At 37.1% G+C, this 19487-nt stretch overlaps 1 protein-coding gene across 4 annotated transcripts in view; it reads left to right on the forward strand.

The window, feature by feature from the left end:
- Rsrc1 (arginine and serine rich coiled-coil 1) overlaps positions 1 to 19487 on the forward strand; it is a 325236-nt gene that overhangs the window by 264103 nt on the left and 41646 nt on the right. For all 4 annotated transcript variants that reach the window (XM_060378403.1, XM_060378402.1, XM_060378405.1 and 1 more), the window contains one exon: positions 636 to 704. In XM_060378403.1, the coding sequence (XP_060234386.1) occupies positions 636 to 704 (69 nt within the window). The remainder of the gene's footprint in view (positions 1 to 635; positions 705 to 19487) is intronic.

The following is a 19487-nucleotide window of genomic DNA, read 5'->3' on the forward strand; positions in this document are numbered from 1 at the left end:
AATTAATTTACAGAGTATATTGATAGTCCCTTGTTACTGTGCTGTATATTTTTAATCTTCTTTAACATCTGTAGTAAAGTGTTTGAAAAACCCCTGCAGTTGAGCAACTAGTAGATAATTAAGTAATAAGGGAAGAGGTTCTAGAGAGAAAAAAAAGACTCTTTTTAGCAAATGCTGTCATAACATGAATAAAGCTCTATTATGATGTGAATGGGGGGTGAAAGAGAAATTCTACCCAATCTGATACTTCCACACAGATACTGCAAGCTTCTGATAGCTAAAATTTGAATCCTCCAGACTGAAACACATATGTTCTACTGGTAAATCAGCTGGCTTTTAATAACCAACTATTTTTTTTCTAATTTAAATGTCATGATTTAACCTCACATTGCTAAACTTCATTTTCTTTTTGTACAGAGGGTATCTTGAACTAAGAGTTGGAGATTATAAGTAAATATTCGGAATATAAATTCTGAATGAAGAATACAGATACATATTTCTAATTCATGGTCACTGTACTCTTTTCTTTTGACAACTTCACAGAAATAAAGATTAAATTTGTTTCCTTTCCCCCACTGTTCTCATTTACAAGGTATGCATTAAATAAGTGCAGATTTTTTTTTTTTTTTTGGCAGCAAAAGCTGATGAAGCATTAAAAGCCAAAGAAAGGAATGAGGAAGAAGCAAAAAGAAGAAAAGAGGAAGGTAAAAATAAGTTTCTTTTGCCCCTAATGAGTAATTCTTTGGCATAATGTTGTATTCCCTGGGTAGGCTGTAGAATGCGGTGCAAAGCATTCACAGGGCTTCATGCCATTTCATGATCTTAAACTGAGACACGGCTTTACACTGTAGTCATTGCCTGGAACTAATATTTGCTGGCATAAAGATTAGTTTAAAAGCATCCTCTGAGGCCAGTGAGATGGCTCGGTGGCTAAGAACACTTTCCACCATGACTAAGCAGCTCTATCCTGATGATCCACATGGTGAAAGGAAAGGATGTGCTCCTGAAGTTGGCCTCTGACTGCCACATTAGCACTACGGCAAGCATGCTCATGCAACAGACACTTCCACACATGCAGCACGCTGTGAACCTTTCAACTCTCAAAAGCTCACAAGAGCAGTTATGTATTGGGAAGCTGAAAGACTAATAATGTGTGCAAATGTTGGCTTTGTATAATATTGTGTAAATTAGAAAGTTAAAACTTTTATCTTAATTAATGCATGCACACTTTTTACCATAACAACCAGAAGGAAAAATGCATTTTTCATCTCTGGTTAGAATCTGAGATCCAGGGAAACCATAGGTTTGAATTTGAAAGTTTAGAGTGCTGTATATCTATAAGAAAGATCTGTATGTTTTGGTGGCAGAACTCTACAAGGAAATGTATTCAAACTAAATTTATATATGTAAGTATTCTTACCTGATTTAACCTGTAGAAATCCTGACTGTATGCTTTTATCTGTAATCAACTAATATTACAACACTGAGAAAATGAACTCTAGTGGCAAAAATCATTAGAGAGTTCTCGTCTTTTGGCTCTATAAAGTATATATCTTGGCTTTTTGCACCTCAGTGCATTCTCTGATTTCACTGATGTTTGTGAAATGCCTGTCTTGCATTGTAAAGCAGCCGAAGGAATCTGTCCTGTATTGCTTTGTACTGATAATGACTGTATAAAACATGTGGTTGTGTCTGTCACAAGTAGCACAAGTTACAGTCTACCAGCTAAAATTTTGGCAGTAGTTTTAGCCCAATCTCATTCTTTTAGATCTTAGAGTCTTAGAAATGCTAGTAGTTGCAGGTTTTAATATTATTATTGAATATAATGTGAATTCTTGGTCCTACAAAAGAATGTTTTAATGATTTCAAATCCACTATTTCCAAATAATTACTAATGTTATATTTCTAATAATCTCTATTATAAAGAGATTCTAAATTTCCTTCAAAGAGATACTTTATTTTAATACCTACAGGTATGTGAGATTATATTGTAGTTCCATTTACAGTATTTTTGAATTTAGATTAAATGGTCCTTCTAGTGTGATATATAGTACCTTTCTGCCTTGATGTATGAAAATCCCAGTTTTACCTTACAATACTTGTTTTTTTTTTAAATTATTTATTTATTACAATTTATTCACTTTGTATCCCAGCTGTAACCTCCTCCCTCATCCCCTCCCTATTCCACCCTTCCTCCCATGCCCTTCACACTGATAGGGGAGGTCCTTCTCCCCTTCCATCTGACCCTAGCCTATCAAGTCTCATGAGGACTGGCTGCCTTGTCTTCCTCTGTGGCCTGGTAAGGCTGCTCCCGTCTCAGGGGAAGGTGATCAAAGGGCCAATCACTGAGTTCATGTCAGAGACCGTCCCAGTTCCGCTTAATAGGGAACCCACTTAGAGATGAGCTGCCATAGGCTACATCTGTGCAGGGGTTCTAGGTTATCTCCATGCATGGTCCTTGGTTGGAGTATCAGTCTCAGAAAAGACTGCCCGTGCACAGATTTTTTTTTTTTTATTCTATTGCTCCCTTTGTGGAGCTCCTGACACCTCCAGGTCTTTCTATCTCCCCCTTTCATAAGATTTCCTCAGAGGATGTGGAGAAAGGTGAACCCTTCTCGATTGCTGGTGGAATCTTGTACAACTACTTTGGAAATCAATATGGCACTTTCTTAGACAATTAGGAATAGTACTTTCTCAAGATCCAGCTATACCACTCCTTGGAATATATTCAAAATATGCTTAAGTACGCAGTAAGGACAGTTGCTCAACCATGTTCGTAGCCAGAATCTGGAAACAACCGAGATGTCCCTCAATTGAGGAATGGATACAGAGATTGTGGTACATTTACACAATGGAATACTACTTAGCAATTAAAAACAAGGAAATCATGAAATTTGAATCACCCTGAGTGAGGTATCCCAGAAGCAGAAAGACACATGCAGTGTATACTTTCTTATAAGTGGATATTAGACATATAATATAGGATAAACATACTAAAATCTGTATACCTAAAGAAGCTAAGCAAGGAGGAGGACCGTGGTTAAGAAGATCAACCCTCACTCAGAAAGGCAAACAGGATGGGCATTGGATGATGGAGAAAAGAGGGAAAAGGACAGGAGCCTATCACAGAGGGCCTCTGAAAGACTCTCTCCAGCAGGGTATCAAAGCAGATGCTGAGACTCATAGCCACTTGGAGCCAAACTTTGGGCAGAATGCAGGGAACAATAGCTGTTTTAATTGCTTTTTTCAAGTCTACTATACTAACTAAAGCATAGACTCCAGGACAGCAGATGATCTAGTATCTTGGTGCCTCACACGTAACAGAAATCTTGGATTGTATAAACAAATGAGTGAGTGGGTGGCCAATTGCCTTTTGTTTTTTTAAGTCCAGAGTTAAATATATTTTGAGCTTACATTGGATTTTAAGTAATCACATTGAAAGTCCATGCTAACACTACTATGTCCCTTTTGTAAGACAAGACCATAGCTGTTACACAGTTGCTCTAATGAATTATAGTCAGACAAGACAATATTAAATAATAAGAAATGTTAAGAAGCAGAAAGACACACACGTATATACTCACTCATATAGACATATAACATAGGATAAACCTACTAAAATCTGTACATCTAAAGAAACTAATCAAGAGAGAGGACTCTGACTAAAACGTTCAATCCCCATCCTGAAAGGTAAAGAGGATGGACATCAGCAGAAGAAGAAAACAGGAAACAACCTAGGAACCTGCCACAGAGGGCCTCTGAAAGGCTCTGTCCTGCAGACTATCAAAGCAGACGCTGAGACTTATGGCCATCAGTTGGGCAGAGTGCATGGAATCTTATGTAAGAAGTGGGAAATAGTAAGAGGTGGAGAGGATGGGAACCCCACAAGGAGAGCAACAGAACCAGAAAATTTGAACACAGGGGTCTTCCCAGAGACTCATACTCGAACCAAGTACTAGGCATGGAGATAACCTAGAACCCCTGCACAGATGTAGCCCATGGCAGTTTAGTGTCCAAGTAGGTTCCATAGTAATGGGAAGAGGGACTGCCTCTGACACAATCTGATTGGCCTGCTCTTTGATCACCTCCCCCTGAGGGAGGAGCAGCCTTACCAGGCCACAGAAGATGACAATGCAGCCACTCCTGATGAGATCTGATAGACTAAGATCAGAAGGAAGGAGAGGAGGACCTCCCTTATCAGTGTACTTGGGGAGGGGCATGCATGAAGAAGGGGGAGGGGCTTATGAAGGGATACAAAGTGAATAAAGTGTAATTAACAAAAAATAATAATAAAATAAAAATAAATAAACAGGAAAAAAAGAAATGTTATCAGTATTTGCTATATAGCTGTATCTTTACTGAAGTTCACTGAATTTTCTGTGCATTAAAAAACAAGATAATAATATATTATTGAAGAAAATACTTCAACTGATTAACTTCTATGACACTGATTTTAAAATATGAAAGTCACGTTTTTTATTCATGAGGTTCCCTGTACTTGTTTTGTATAGGTAAATCAGTCACTTTTTAGATTCTTTGCTATTGTTTGCTTCCATTTTTTCATATGGATTATATTGAATTCTATTAAATTAACCTTTCCCTGAAGATGATTAATGTATAAGCTACATTTATTTTATTTCACATAATTAGTCTAGCTGCAAATTAAAGCTTGAGATACATTGGTATGAACTTCTGTATCTGAAAGGATAATAATCTTTTATTTCGAGTCTAGAAGCCACTAGTAATTCACTCTGTCACATCATCTATACAGTTCATATCTTAATTTCTCAGCGTGCTGATATGCAGCACAGGGTTGAAAGCATTGTTCAAATGTAGATAAATATTGTCTATCTGGCTTTCTTTTTCCAGTCTCTGTTATCTCAACAGAGCTATTGTATTAGCATAGCAAAAGCTGTACCTTGCAATTTCATGTTGACTGTTATGCAGTTCTTTCCTTTGAGTGTTCTTAAATCAATAGCATATCATGTTTGAAATTATTGTGTCCAAGAGAGAAGTCAGGATGTGTACCCAGAGTGCCAAGGTAACTGTCTCGCCTTAGATCTTTCCAAAGTTAGCACTTCTACTGCCCTTCCACGTAGCTCAGCTGACTTCCCCTCACTGATACTGCCAGCGCATTGGCTATAGACCTTCATTCACAACCATATGCACTCTCCTGGCATTATGTAAAGGAACATCTCTTAGTAAAAGTAAACAAACAATTCAGAATTTAGTTTTTAACAATTTCCTCTTTCAAGGTAAGTACTTTTTTCCAACTTTAGGTTTTATTTCAGGAAATGAATATTAAATCCTTCAGTTCTATTTCTTTTCTTATTTTGACTTGAGGAATATCTCACTTTGGCTCTTCTTTATCTTTGTGTATGTTTAGAAATGTTCTTCCTATACTTGCTTAGTATTTTGAGACAGTCTTGACATGTAGCTCAGACTGGCCTGAAAGTTACTAATGTATGTCAGGCTGCCCCTGAACTCAAGATCTCCCCACATCATTCCCAGCTTTCTTAGGATACTTTTAAAGCAGATAATTGATATCTCAACTTCTAGAATGCTTTGATACAACTGCTTGGGTTTACTAAATGCTATGTTTATGTTTAATTTAGTATTTATTTAATGGTGTTAATTATCTTTTAATGTATTTATAAGCATAATGGTCTTTCTTTTGCATCTTAGTTCTCTCTAATTAATTTATTTGATATAAATACAATGGTTTTTTAGTTGTTTTCCTATATGCTTATTCAAAAAAATGCTGTCTGTTAGGCTTTTTAACTTCAAATTTTTTGTTTCCAAAAATCTCAGGCAGCCTGTGCTAAATTATTTGTGGACATGCTGGACAGTGCAGTTGTGAACATGGTATGAAGCAGTTGTAGCAAAACCTGAAGGCACACCACCAGTCTCGTTTAAGTTAAAAATCAAGTCTGTTGCCAGCACAGATGGATAAGAAATAAAATACAGTGGTCTTAATCTCATGCCTCCTTTCTTTCTCTCTAGTAACCCTTTAATCAGGGTGAGATCACGAGTAGGAGAAATGAAGGGAAAGAGGTGCCAGCAGTGTTCTAAGTATTGTATGTATTCTAACGCCACTGAGTCCTCACAAACTGAGCGTGTACTGTTATGTTATTTCTGTAATGTATGGCCACAAGACACAGTGCTTAATCACTTTCTATAGAGCTGGTAAGTGGTGAAGATTCCCCTTCAACAATTAAATCACAAGCCTTACACTTAGTGTTAAAAGTAATATAATTGAGGGTCTGGGGAGATAGCTGGACAGGGCCCTAGCTGTAAACGCAAGAGGATATGAATCCAGATCTCTAGCACCCATGGCTGGGCCTGCCTAGGATCCCAGCTTTGGAGGATAGAAACACATATACCATCTATACTGAGACTATGGCCTAATTCTTCTTTCCTCCATGCTTTGTCTACCTCTCCAAATCTTGCATCCCACCTCCTAAGCATCTGTACAGTATAGTGTTCTTGTTAGAGCTGTTTCGATACTGAGCTTTCTCACTTAGGTTTCTGGGAATCACAGACAAAGTACTCCAGATACAAGCATGTGTTTTAGCAGGGTACCTTTTTTTAATTTTTTTTTTTTTTGCATTTTATTTATTTATTTATTTATTTTTATTAATTACAGTTTATTCACTTTGTTGCCCCCCCTGTGCCCAGACTTTTTGGATCTGTTGTTCTCCTTGTGGAGCTCCTGTCCTGACCAGGTCTTACTATTTCCCACTTCTTTCATAAGATTCTAGCAGGGTATCTTTATCTGCTTTTCTCCCAGTAGACTGTATTAGGGCCATACTTAAGCATCTCATTTCTCGGACCCGCTTCTTAGAGATTTTGCCCACACCAGTGCTTTGTGGTTCTTAGACTTAACATATTCAGAAGGAGAACTGTTATAATCCCCCTTTTCCCTTCTACTGTGATTTATCACCTAAAATCCAGAGAAAAGGGTGAATGTTTGGAGTTCTTATTTATCTTTAAAAGAACACTGGCATGACTGAAAAAAAAAAAAGCCTGAAGCTAGACATGGCCATGAATGCCTGACTTCCCAGCATGTGGTGGGCAGATACAGAAGGTTCAAGGCCAACCTTGGCTACATAGTGAGCTTGAGACTAGTCTAAACTATATGAGATCCTGTTTAATTAAGTAATACATAGCTAACTACAGTAAATGGCACTTAGCTATCCTTTAGGAGTCATTGTCTACTTGATTGTCATGTTAATGTAGGTTAAAGAAAGAGGAAAGATTGCCCTCTGTAGCCTCAATTCTGAGTTAGCTACTTATAGTGATACTCACTAATATTTCTAGATTTAAGTACTTGAGAACTTACCTTGTTAGCTTGTAACTTACCTTGTTAGGTTTTAAATATTTCTTTAGGAAAGTTGTATAGAGTATTCTGTATATCAGATATGACATTCCTGTATCTTTATGATCCAGTATTTTTTAATTAAATTCTTTTTTACATTAATTACATTTTATTCACTTTGTATCTCAAATGTAGCCCCCTCCTTCATTCCTTCCCTCCCTTATCTCCTCCCATGCCCCCTTCTAAGTCCACTGACAGGGGAGGTCCTTCTCCCCTTCCATCTGACCATAGCTTATCAGGTCTCATCAGGACTGGCTTCAGTGTCCTCCTCTGTGGCCTGGCAAGGATTCTCTTCCCTCAGGGGAGGTGGTCAAAGAGTCAGCCACTGAGTTTATGTCAGAAACAGTCCCTGTTCCCCTTACTAGGGACCCACTTGGATACTGAGCTGCCATAGGCTATATCTGAGCAAAGGTTCTAGGTTGTATGCAGGAAGGGTCCTTGGTTGGAGTATCAGTCTCAGAAAACACCCCTGTGCCCAGATATTTTGATTCTGTTGCTCTCCTTGTGGATCTCCTGTCCTTTCCAGGTCTTGCTAACTCCCCCTTCTTTCATATGATTCCCTGCACTCTTGCCTAAAGTTTGGTTTGAGTCTCAGCATCTGCTTTGATATACTGTTAGGTAGAGTCTTTCAGAGGCCCTCTGTGGTAGGCTCCTGTCCTGTTTCTTGTTTTCTCCTTCTTCCAATGTCAATCCCATTTGTCTTTCAAAGTGAGGATTGATCATCTTACCCAGGGTCCTCCTTGTTTAGCTTCTTCTTTGATAACCTGCTGGGTAGAGTTTTTCAGAGGCCCTCTGTGGAGGGTTCCTGTTCTTTGCCCTGTCTTCTCCCACTGCCAATGTCTATCCTGTTTACCCTTCTGAGTGAGGATTGAGCCTCTTCCCTAGGGTCCTCTTTGTTGTTTAGCTTCTTTAGGACTGTAGATTTTAGTTTGTTTATCCTATAATATAGGGTTAATATCCACTTATAAGTGAGTATATACCATATGTGTCTTTCTGCTTCTGGGTTAACTCACTCAGGATGATTTTTTCTAGTTCCCACCATTTTTCTGCAGATTTCATGGTTTCCTTGTTTTTAATTGCTGAGTAGTATTCCATTGTATAAATGTACCACAATTTCTGTATCCATTCCTCCATTGAGGGACATGTAGGTTGTTTCCAGATTCTGGCTATTACGAATAAAGCTTCTACAAACATAGTTGAATAAATGTCCTTGTTGTGTACTTGAGCATCTTTTTGGTATATGCCTAGAAGTAGTATGGCTGGATCTTGAGGTAACACTATCCCTAATTTTCTGAGAAAGTGCCAGATTGATTTCCAAAGTGGTTATACAAGTTTACATTTCCATCAGCAATGGAGGAGGGTTCCCCTTTCTTCACATCCTCTCTAGCATGTGTTGTCAAATGAGTTTTTGATCTTAGCCATTTTGATGGTTATAAGGTGAAATCTCAGGGTTGTTTTGATTTGCATTTCCTTGATGACTAAGGGCATTGAGCATTTCTTTAAGTGTTTCTCTGCCATTCGATATTCCTTTGTTGAGAATTCTCTGTTTAACTCTGTACCCCATTTTTTAATTGGATTGCTTGATTTGTTGGTGTTTATTTGAGTTCTTAACATAATCTAGATATTAGTCCTCTGTCGGATGTAGGGTTGGTGAAGATTATTTCCCAGTCTGTAGGCTGTCATTTTGTTCTATTGACAGTGTCCTTTGTTTAACAGAAGTTTTTCAGTTTCATGAGGTTCCATTTATTGATTGTTGATCTGAGAGCTATGCTGTTGATGTTCTCTTCAGGAATTTGTCTTCTGTGCCAGTGAGGTCAGAGCTCTTCCCCACTTTTTCTTCTAACAGATTTAGTGTGTCTGGTTTTATGTTGAGGTCTTTGATCCACTTGGACTTTATTTTTGTGCAGGGTGATAAATATAGATCTATTTGCATTTTTCTACATGTAGACATCCAGTTAGACCAGCCCCATTTGTTGAAGATGCTAACTTTTTTCCATTGTATGGTTTTGGCTTGTTTGTCAAAAATCAAGTATTACTAGGTGTGTGAATTTATTTCTGGGTCTTCTGTTCGATTCCATTGATCCACCAGTCTGTTTCTATGCCAGTACCATGCCATTTTCATTATAGTACAGCTTGAGATCAAGGATGAGGATACCTCCAAATCTTTTATTGTACAGAATTATTTTAACTAGTCTGGATTTTTTTTTTTGCTTTCCCATATGAAATTTAGAATTGTTCTTTTAAGTTCTGTAAGGAATTGTGTTGGTATTTTGATGGGAATTGCATTAAATGTGTAGATTGCTTTTGATAGAATGGCCATTTTCATTATATTAATCCTACCAATCCATGATCATGGGAAATCTTTCCATCTCCTGATATCTTCTCCAATTTCTTTCTTTTTTAAAAAAAATATATTTTTTTAAATTTTATTTTATGTGCTTTAGTGTGAAGGTGTCAGGTCCCTTGGAACTGGAGAGACAGTTATGAGCTGCCATGTGGGTGCTAGGAAGTGAACCTGGGTCCTTTAGGAAGAGCAAACAGTGCTTTTAACCACTGAGCCATCTCTCCAGCCCCCCAATTTCTTTCTTCAGAGATGAAGTTTTTTTATACAGGTCTTTCGCTTGCTTGGTTAGAGTCACACCAAGGAACTTTATGTTATTTGTGGCTATTGTGAAGGTTGTTGTTTCCCTAATTTCTTCCTCAGCCTTTTTCTCAGTCTTTTTTTTTTTTATGGGAAGGCACTGTTTTTGTTTGTTTGTTTGTTTGTTTGTTTGAAGTTAATTTTGTATCCAGCCATTTTGGTGAAGGGATCTATTAGCTGAAGGAGGTCTCTGGAAGAATTTTTGGGGTCACTGATGTATACTATCACATCATCTGGGAGGAGTGGTACTTTGACTTCTTTCTTCCCAATTTGTATCCTCTTGATCTCCTTTAGTTGTCTTATTGCTCTAGCTAGAACTTCAAGTACTGTGTTGAAGTCCACTGATAGGAGAGGTCCTTCTCCCTTTCCATCTGACCCTAGCCTCATCTGGACTGTTTGCATTTAAATATTCTTTGTTCTTCACAAACACAAATTTCAAGACCAATTCAAAGCCACCACCTTCATATTCAGTTATCTATTTTCACTATCATTAAACATTAGGAAGCAGATATACCTTTCAATGCCTATCAATATATAATCTTAGGTATGGTCAGTGCAATGTAGGGGTCTATTGCGCTCTCATGAAAACAACCCTAGTGTCCTCCAGCCAATATAGAGAATGAGATTTAGAATCTACTTTGCCATTTCTTGGTTCTATATTTGAATAAGTAAGTTAATTGCACTGTGACTTTGTAGTAGGGAAGATAATAAAATTTGCCTACAGTTGTCATGATTAGAAAGCATTTCATAACTACATAGTGCTATAAGATATTATTGTTGGAGAGATGGCTCAGTGGTTAAGAACATGGTCTGCTCTTCTAGAGGGCATTAGTTCAGTTCCCGGCAAACACATGGTGGTCCACAACCGTCTATGTGATTTGGTGCATGTACATGCAGGTGTACTTGCAGATAGAGCTCTTGTATACATAAATAAATGAATGAATGAATGAATGAATGAATAAATAAATAAATAAATAAATAAATAAATACATCTTTGGGCTGGGGAAATGGCTCAGAGGTTAAGAGCACTGACTGCTCCTCCAGAGGTCCTGAGTTCAATTCCCAGCAACCACATGGTGGCTCACAACCATCTATAATGAGATCTGGTGCCCTCTTCTGGCATGCAGGTGTACATGCAGGCACAACATTGTATACATAATAAATTAAAAAAAAAAGATATTATTGTTACCTAGAATTAAAGCACAATAGTATAATGTTATATGTTATATATATGTATATAATCTATAAAAATATATTTATATATATGCTCTATTTTTCGTTGCCCTTTTATTAACTTTTATTATTTGGAAGTCTATATGCTATGTGAGTGAGATGGCCCAGTGGGCAAAAGCACTTTGTGCACAAGCCTGTCAGCGTAGCTTTGGCCTCTGGAGTTACGTGACGGTGAAAAAAAGAGGGCAGCTCCACAGAGTTACCCTCGGCCTCCATCTGCTCCCTGTAGTACCCTCATGACCACAAAAACATAACACACACTAAAATAACTGTTTTTAAATTTTTATTTATTTTATGTATATGAGTGTTCTAGCTGCATTTGCATCTGCCAGAAGAGGGAATCAGTTTACATTATAAATGGTTGTAAGCCACCATGTGGTTGATGGGAATTGAACTCATGACCTTTGGAAGAGCAGACAGTGACCTTAACTACTGAGCCAATTCTCTAGCCCCTAAAATAACTTTTAAATTTTGAATATGTTCACTACTTGCTAGGTATTTTTGTGCAATATGAATAGATCCTAAAAGAGAAACTCTAAAGTCCCAGCTTAAGAGCTTACATTGTACAATAGGAAGAAACAAAAAAAATTATGAAAAGAAATTAATAAAGTTTAGAAAAATTAAATAGAGATTAGTCCTTTTCATCCTGTATAACCTTTGGTAATCTCTTTAAACCCAATTTTTCCATCCATTAAAGAAAGTTTGATATTCTTATTTATCATCTAAATATATAGTGAGGATAATGTAGTGTGAAACTCAATTAATTCTATCATATTTTTGCATGCTTGCCATAGAGTACATTGAGGAATGCAGAAATGACTATGATTCTCTGGCTGTCTTAGCACATTATATTCATTTTAGGAAGGTGTGAGTAGTGGACATGAGTGACAGTAAGGAGTGTGGGCTGAATTATGTGGAGATGACTAAATGGAACTTTGATTCCCAAGAGGGTAATAGGATGCCTTTCTGCTGTGCTTTGCTTTTTGAAGTCTGATTGCCGTTACTGAAACTATAGGACTTTTTTGTGTGTTTTGTTCCAACAATGGTATAAAATGTATTTAAATACTTACATTTTTTACAGAAGCAGTGAAATACTAGTATGGGAACAAAATTACTTAATCAAAATCATAACCTCTGAGTACAAATTATTTTCTGCAGAATGGCCTGACTTATTCTTCAAGTTAGCTCAGAGTAGGTCAGGTCATGATACCTATGACATTTCCTTAGAAACTTAAAAATTTCCAGTCACTAAATACAGATTTTTATTTTCTCATGTAAGAGCAAAGTGTTAGTTTTGTTCTATTTAATTTGCTATAAAATTTTACTTACACTTACCATTACAACATCCCAAACATTTTAGTATAAAAGAGGATAACTTCAAATAATTCATCACATCAACAAATGAAGTATCTAATACAAAATCTAGCTCCTTATAAAATTAATTAAAGATTTGGTCTCACACTGGAAATTTAATCACAAAGCTAACCAGGGGTAATTTTTCCCAATAAAATTCATTTTGGTAAGCTTTTCTCAAGATAAGAATAAAAGTATCCAAAAGTTCATAATTATTAAGTAACTTAAAACTTTAATTTTTATTTTTTTAGTTGTAAAACTTAGTATTTATTTATATATATTGCTGTTTTTTCCGTTGGGGTATGCATATTGAGTACAGGTGCCCTTTGTGAGGGCCAGTGAGAACCAAACTATAATTCATAGAACTCCAGAGGTTAGGTCTAGAGTGAGGGATTGGGGTTGGGTGGGGGAGGGGCAGGTTCAGATAGCTTAAGAAAGGGAAGTAGAATAGATAGTTATGGATGGATGACAGAGGGCTGGAATGGAAGTATAAAGTGGGGAGGGAAATAGAAGAGGGGGCAAGGGAAGAAATATGGGGGAAGACAGCTAAAATTAAGCACCATTTGAGCGGTAGTATGGAAACAATACAATAGAAGCTTAAATAAAAATTAATATATAATATATAAAATGTATATATCCCACCTGTTACTAATATTTCTTTTTTAGATATATTTTATTTTTATTAATTACAGTTTATTCACTTTGTATCCTACCTGAAGCTCCTTCCCTCTTCCCCTCCTAATCCTGCCTCTTCTCTACCCATGCCCCTCCCCCAGTCCACTGATAGGGGAGGTCCTCCTCCCCTTCCATCTGACCCTAGCCTATCCGCTCTCATTAGGACTAGATGCATTGTCTTCCTCTGTGGCCTGTAAGGCTGCTCCTCCATCAGGGGGAGGTAATCAAAGAGCAGGCCACTGAGTTAATGTCAGAGACAGTCCCTGTTCCTATTACTAGGGAACCCACTTGGACACTGAGCTGCCCTGGGCTACATCTGTGCAGGGGTTCTAGGTTTTCTCCATGCATGGTCATTGGTTGGAGTATCAGTCTCAGAAAACACCCCTGTGCCCAGATTTTTTGGTTCTGTTGCTCTCCTTGTGGAGCTCCTATCCCCTCCAGGTCTTTCTGTCTCCCCCTTCTTTCATAAGATTCTTTGCACTCTGCCCAAAGTTTGTCTATGAGTCTCAGCCTCTGCTTTGCTACCTTCCTGGGTAGAGTCTTTCAGAGACCCTCTGTGGTAGGCTCCTATCCTGTTTCCCATTTTCTCCCTCTTCCAATGTCCATTCTGTTTGCCCTCTAAATGAGAATTGAACATCTTACCCAGAGTCCTTCTTGATTAGCTTCTTAGCTTCTTTAGGTGTACAGATTTTAGTATGTTTATCCTATATGACATGTCTAATATCCACTTATGAGTGAGTATATACCCTGTGTGTCTTTCTGATTCTGGGATACCTCACTCAGGATGATCTTTTCTAGTTCCCATCATTTGCCTGCAAATTTCATCATTTCCTTTTAATTGCTGAGTAGTTTTCCATTGTGTAAATGTACCACAATTTCTGTATCCATTCCTCAACTGAGGGGTACTGGGTTGTTTCCTGATTCTGACCATTACAAATAAAGCTGCTACAAACATGATTGAGCAGATGTCCTTGTTGTATACTTGAGCATGTATGCCTAGGAGTGGTATGGCTAGATCTTAAGGTAGCACTCTTCCCAAATGTCTGAGAAAGCGCCAGATTGATTTCCAAAGTGGTTGTACAAGTTTGCATTCCCATCAGCAATGGAGGAGGGTTCCCCTTTCTCCACATCCTCTTCAGCATGTGTTGTCACTTGAGTTTTTTATCTTAGCCATTCTGATGAGTATAAAGTGATAACAAGAAACCCAGAATCGCCAAAACAGTCCTCTACAATAAAAGATCTTCTGGAGGTATCTCTATCCCTGAACTCATGCTGTACTGTAGATCAATAGTAGTAAAAACTGCATGGTACTGGCATAGAAACTGACTCTGGATCAATGGAATTGAATAAAAGACCCTGAAATAAACCCACACACTTATGGACACCTGATGCCAAAACCGTACAATGTAAAAATGACAGCATCTTCAACAAATGGTGCTGGTCTAACTAGATGTCTACATGTAGAAAAATGCAAATAGATCCATACTTATCACCCTGCACAAACTAAAGTTCAAGTGATTAAAGAACTCAATATAAAACGAGACACACTAAACCTGTTAGAAGAAAAGGTGGGGAAAAGCCTTGACCTCATTGGCACAGGAGAAAACTTCCTGTTGTCTCCAGAACATAACAGCATAGGCTCTCAGCTCAACAATCAATAAATGGGACCTCATGAAACTGAAAAGCTTCTGTAAAGCAGAGAACACTGTCATCAGAACAAAACGACAGCCTACAGATTAGGAAAGCATCTTCACCAACCCTTTATCTGACAGAGGACTAATATCTAGAATATATAAAGAACTCAAGAAGTTAAACACAAACAAATCAAGTAATCCAATTAAAAAATGGAGTACAGAGCTAAACAGAGAATTCTCAATAGAAGAATATCAAGTGGCAGAGAAACACTTAAAGAGGGTCCGAGGATTGTTCAAGGTTCCTGAATAAACTGCATTGAAAAAAAAAATAATAAATAAAATAAAATAAAATAAAAAAAGAAATGCTCAATGTCCTTAGTCATCAGGGAAATGCAAATCAAAACAATCCTGAGATTTCACCTTACCCCATCAGAATGTTTTATTTTTTTTTTAATTTATCAGTTATAACAGAATTTTAAAAATCCATTGAAATAATATCATATCAAACAAATCAAACTATTTTCTTGTTGGCACATACATCAGAGTATGTCTAAGATCTTTTAAATATACTTCAAGAGTATGTTTTAAAAGTACGAATACCCAGGTCTCACTCCAGCACAAAAGAATGAAGACCTCTGTGGTTGTCAGTTTGCCAACAGTAAGCCAGAGACAGGTGTTTGTGAATAATGGCTCTGTATCATTCATTTGTAGTAAACAGTGCAAGATGTGTGTTCTGGTATTAAGATAAGGTTGTGTTTAACATTTTCAAGTTAGTACCTCCTCCACTGAACTTAGTTTTCAAAACATGCAGTAAAGTATGTTATGGCCTTACAGTATCACCCACCTTTTTGCTTTCAAAGGTGTTACTGCAAGCAGCATAATCAAGTTTGATACCCCTTTTTACTCCCACATATGCCTTACCAAGTCTGACATATGGAGTCTACCCTCCAAGAATTGAGTGTTTGACCACTTAGATTGTGTGTGGGCTGTAAATAAGTAGTAGACTATGAAAATCCGCTTGATTCATCATTTTTATAAGTGATGTTTGAGGGTGTTCCTTGTGTGTTTAGGTATATTTATCTAAAAATAACTCATATTAAGACTAATACTCTCAGCTAAGTTATAGCACTTTGAATGACAAAGGTGTATATTTTTTACTTCTTTTTTATCTCGGTAATGTCCCAGTGCCCTCCTCAGATAGTTCTTCCTAATATTTATGATACTGTTTCCTAGTAACAAATGCCTGTGCAGTAAACTAACATGCCTTTTAAATGCTACATTTGTGATTGAAAATTGCAGCTGTGTTTCACCATTCATGTTTGTAATATTGCCTGTAGCTATTAAGTGGCCAGTTTGATGGATCATGATGCCTTAATATTGGCCATATAACTAAAGATCTGGAGCCAGTAGATACCGAACACTACCTTAGCAATCTTGATTACTCCTCTTACAGATCTGGCTTTTCAGGCTTTCATTGTGGTTTTGTTTTTAACAAAAGTGCAGCAGTCATTTAGCAGCTTCACATTTCTTTCAAATGTAATTATTTGTTTAGTTGTTCACTTTTGGAACTTGCACATTTTCCATAATGCATAAAATTACATGGAAGAAAAAATTGTACAAGTAGGAAATGATTTTTTTTTTCCTTAAAAGTTAAAGTTCTCTGTTCTCTGTTAGTCTCTCTGGATGCAGCAAAATCTTAGATACAGATGAAGACATATATAATAATTTAGAAGCTTTAGAGTCAGTTATTTTAGAAGAATCATAATATATTATCAATTGATACAAACTATTTTAGACATTTTCAAAATTTATGGAGTTCTAAAGTTCAGAAACTCAACTAAATATGCCTTTTACACAGGAATTCACATTTGCTTTTTGAGACAGGGTGTCATGTAACCCAGCCTGTAACTTCTTACGTAGCTAAGCATAATGGTGAATTTCTAATTCCCCTGCCTCCACCTCCTAAGTAGTAAAATAATAGCCATGGCGCATCGTACCCAGTTTGATGCAGTGGTAGGCATGGAACCCAAGGCTTCCTGCATGCTACACAAACAGTCTACCATTGTTTAGCCTATTTAAAGTAACAAATGTTTTACAAACTTTCCTTTCACATATTGAGAATCCAATGGAGATATGTGAAAGAAGATATCAAATTGAAAGAATGAGAAATTTTTCTTTTTGTAATTAATTGTACTTCATTTATTTCCTTAGGGAGTATGGGCTGGCTATTGGAGGACAACTCAGTAGGAGCTGCTACTCCACATGGGTTCTCAAGATAACATTCAGATGCTTAGGCTTGGTGGCACTGAGCCATCTTGCCCTCTCCCTTATCTTTTTTAGTTTTTATATTATAGTTGCTATTAATAGAAGTAAAGAAAATTATAAATACTTACTGGTAACTGACAATTGTTATGTCTTTGAAGTAACAAAACTATATTTAATTTTGTATTTGTTGTTAACTTATGTATGATGTGATATTTAAATTTTGTGAGTGACTAAAAAGTTTGATCAGTATGCCTTTAAATTGTTTTAATTCACTTTCATGAGCTAACTATCCATAGTTCTTGTCTCCATATGCCAGAGCGTGCTCTCACAGGTAGAAACCCAGCAAATCCTTGGGGAAAGGAGTCCTTGAAATTGTTCATCATTCACATTTAACAACAGATACACGATTTTGAAAGAGATTTTAGGAGGAAGAGAAGTGCCAAGCTTTTAGAAGTGGCCTGTAAATGCTGAAACCCACTTTGCTACTTGGGGAAAACAGGCTTGAACCTACTCTTGTGAGCTAGTTTCTGGCAGCTGGGAAGTGCTATCGTTTATATTTAGCTGTGTTGCAGCCTTAGAAGTTCTTCCAGTTTCTTCCATTGTTATAGATTGTTCGTTGTTTAACCTGTGTAAGTCATATTAAGTATAAAGTCTTATAGTAGTTCTAGTCCCCATACTTTCCCTCTGTGTACTGCTCTGTGCACATAGCTAAACTTGGAAAGATATGTCATTAAAGAGCTCTTTATTAGGGTCCAGTGAATGTCTCAGCATGTTAAGTCACTTGCAATGAAAACCAAATGACCAGAGTTTGACCTCCAGGTGGAAGGAAAAAAAAAAAAACAATTTGACCTGTACATATGCAGTACGATGCTCACACACATACACACACTAAAATAAAACATAGAACCCATGTGACATAAAAATCCGGAGGGGGATACTGGGACTCGCAGTGTGTAAGAGGTATGGAGGCAAGGAGATACTAAAAGATGAGGGAGTCATGTGGAAAAGTAAATGAAAAGTTTTAAGTATTTAACAAAATACCATTAAAAAACCTGCTGCTTTATAAACTTTCTAGAAAATGAAATAATGTTTTTCACTTTTGGAAAACTTACTTATTGGCCCTTAATGGCTTTCTAGTCTTCTCTCTGACAAATCAAGAACAGAGTCTCAACTAGATATTTACATAAAAATCGCACAAAAGAACAAAAACTATCACAGGCCTATGAGACTGGAACCAGTTTGGCCAGTAACATTGAATCATTTTAGATACATTGAAGTTGCCAGTCATTGAGAACAAAGGAGATCCATAGAACTTTTCTATTGCAAACTAAAGGAAGATGGGATCAAGCATAAGAAGGTGATTTTTTTTTAAACTGGAAATGGTTTAAATTTAAGTTTGTATGTGAACAGTGTGTTGAAAGCTCCTTGAAAGTATAGATGTGTCCTTCCGCTTTCTGAATTCCTTTCCCTCTTAAAATTGGTCTGCTCCTCTACATCCATCACTAAGTAATAATGTGTTCCTATAAACTGTGAGCCATGAGCAGGGACCATCCTTAGATGTCCATTTTCTGTGCCCAATACAGAACAATTTCTTTAGCAATTTGAAAATGAAAGATGATGATTCCCTAAGGAATTGTAAAACTTCAGAGAGTGTAAGTGACTTTTGGTGTAGATGGAGCGAGGTTTTACAATACCGTCCAGCATAGTGAACCCCTGGGCTGTAGCTGTCCTCCCACTTCAGCTCCAGAGGTAGCTGTCACAGTGTGTGCGCCTAACAGCATCCAGCAAAAGCTCATTCTGTAAGTATAGCATTAGATAGCATCAGTGTAGAAAGAAGGCCCAGTAAGACCGCTGGTTTTAAGTACCCACTTACTGTCTAAATGTTTTCATCATTATTTTTGCTCATAGATTTGTTCAATAATTATAAAAAAAAAAAGGCCTACCAAAGGAAGGAAGGAGGAAAGGAAGGAAGGAAGGAAGGAAGGAAGGAAGGAAGGAAGGAAGGAAGGAAGGAAGGGAGGGGGTTTGATATAATTGTTTATGGCCTTGTCCAATAAATAAGTTTAAAAGGTGGAAAATGGTGAAATTATAAATTTTTTATTTCTACATATTTTAACATGATGTATAATAAGATGCTTTCCCATTATAACAATCTTAATTCAGGTACATTTTTCAATTCCTTGAAGTATACTGGACATACATTCCATGCTGCAGGATTTTTTAAATTAATTGTTCTCTCTCTCTCTCTCTCTCTCTCTCTTTCCATCTGTGTGTGTGTCTGTCTCTGTGTTTGTGTGATTGTGTGTGT

This window comes from Meriones unguiculatus, chromosome 2 (assembly GCF_030254825.1).
Source record: "Meriones unguiculatus strain TT.TT164.6M chromosome 2, Bangor_MerUng_6.1, whole genome shotgun sequence".
In the NCBI taxonomy this organism is placed as follows: Eukaryota; Metazoa; Chordata; class Mammalia; order Rodentia; family Muridae; genus Meriones; species Meriones unguiculatus.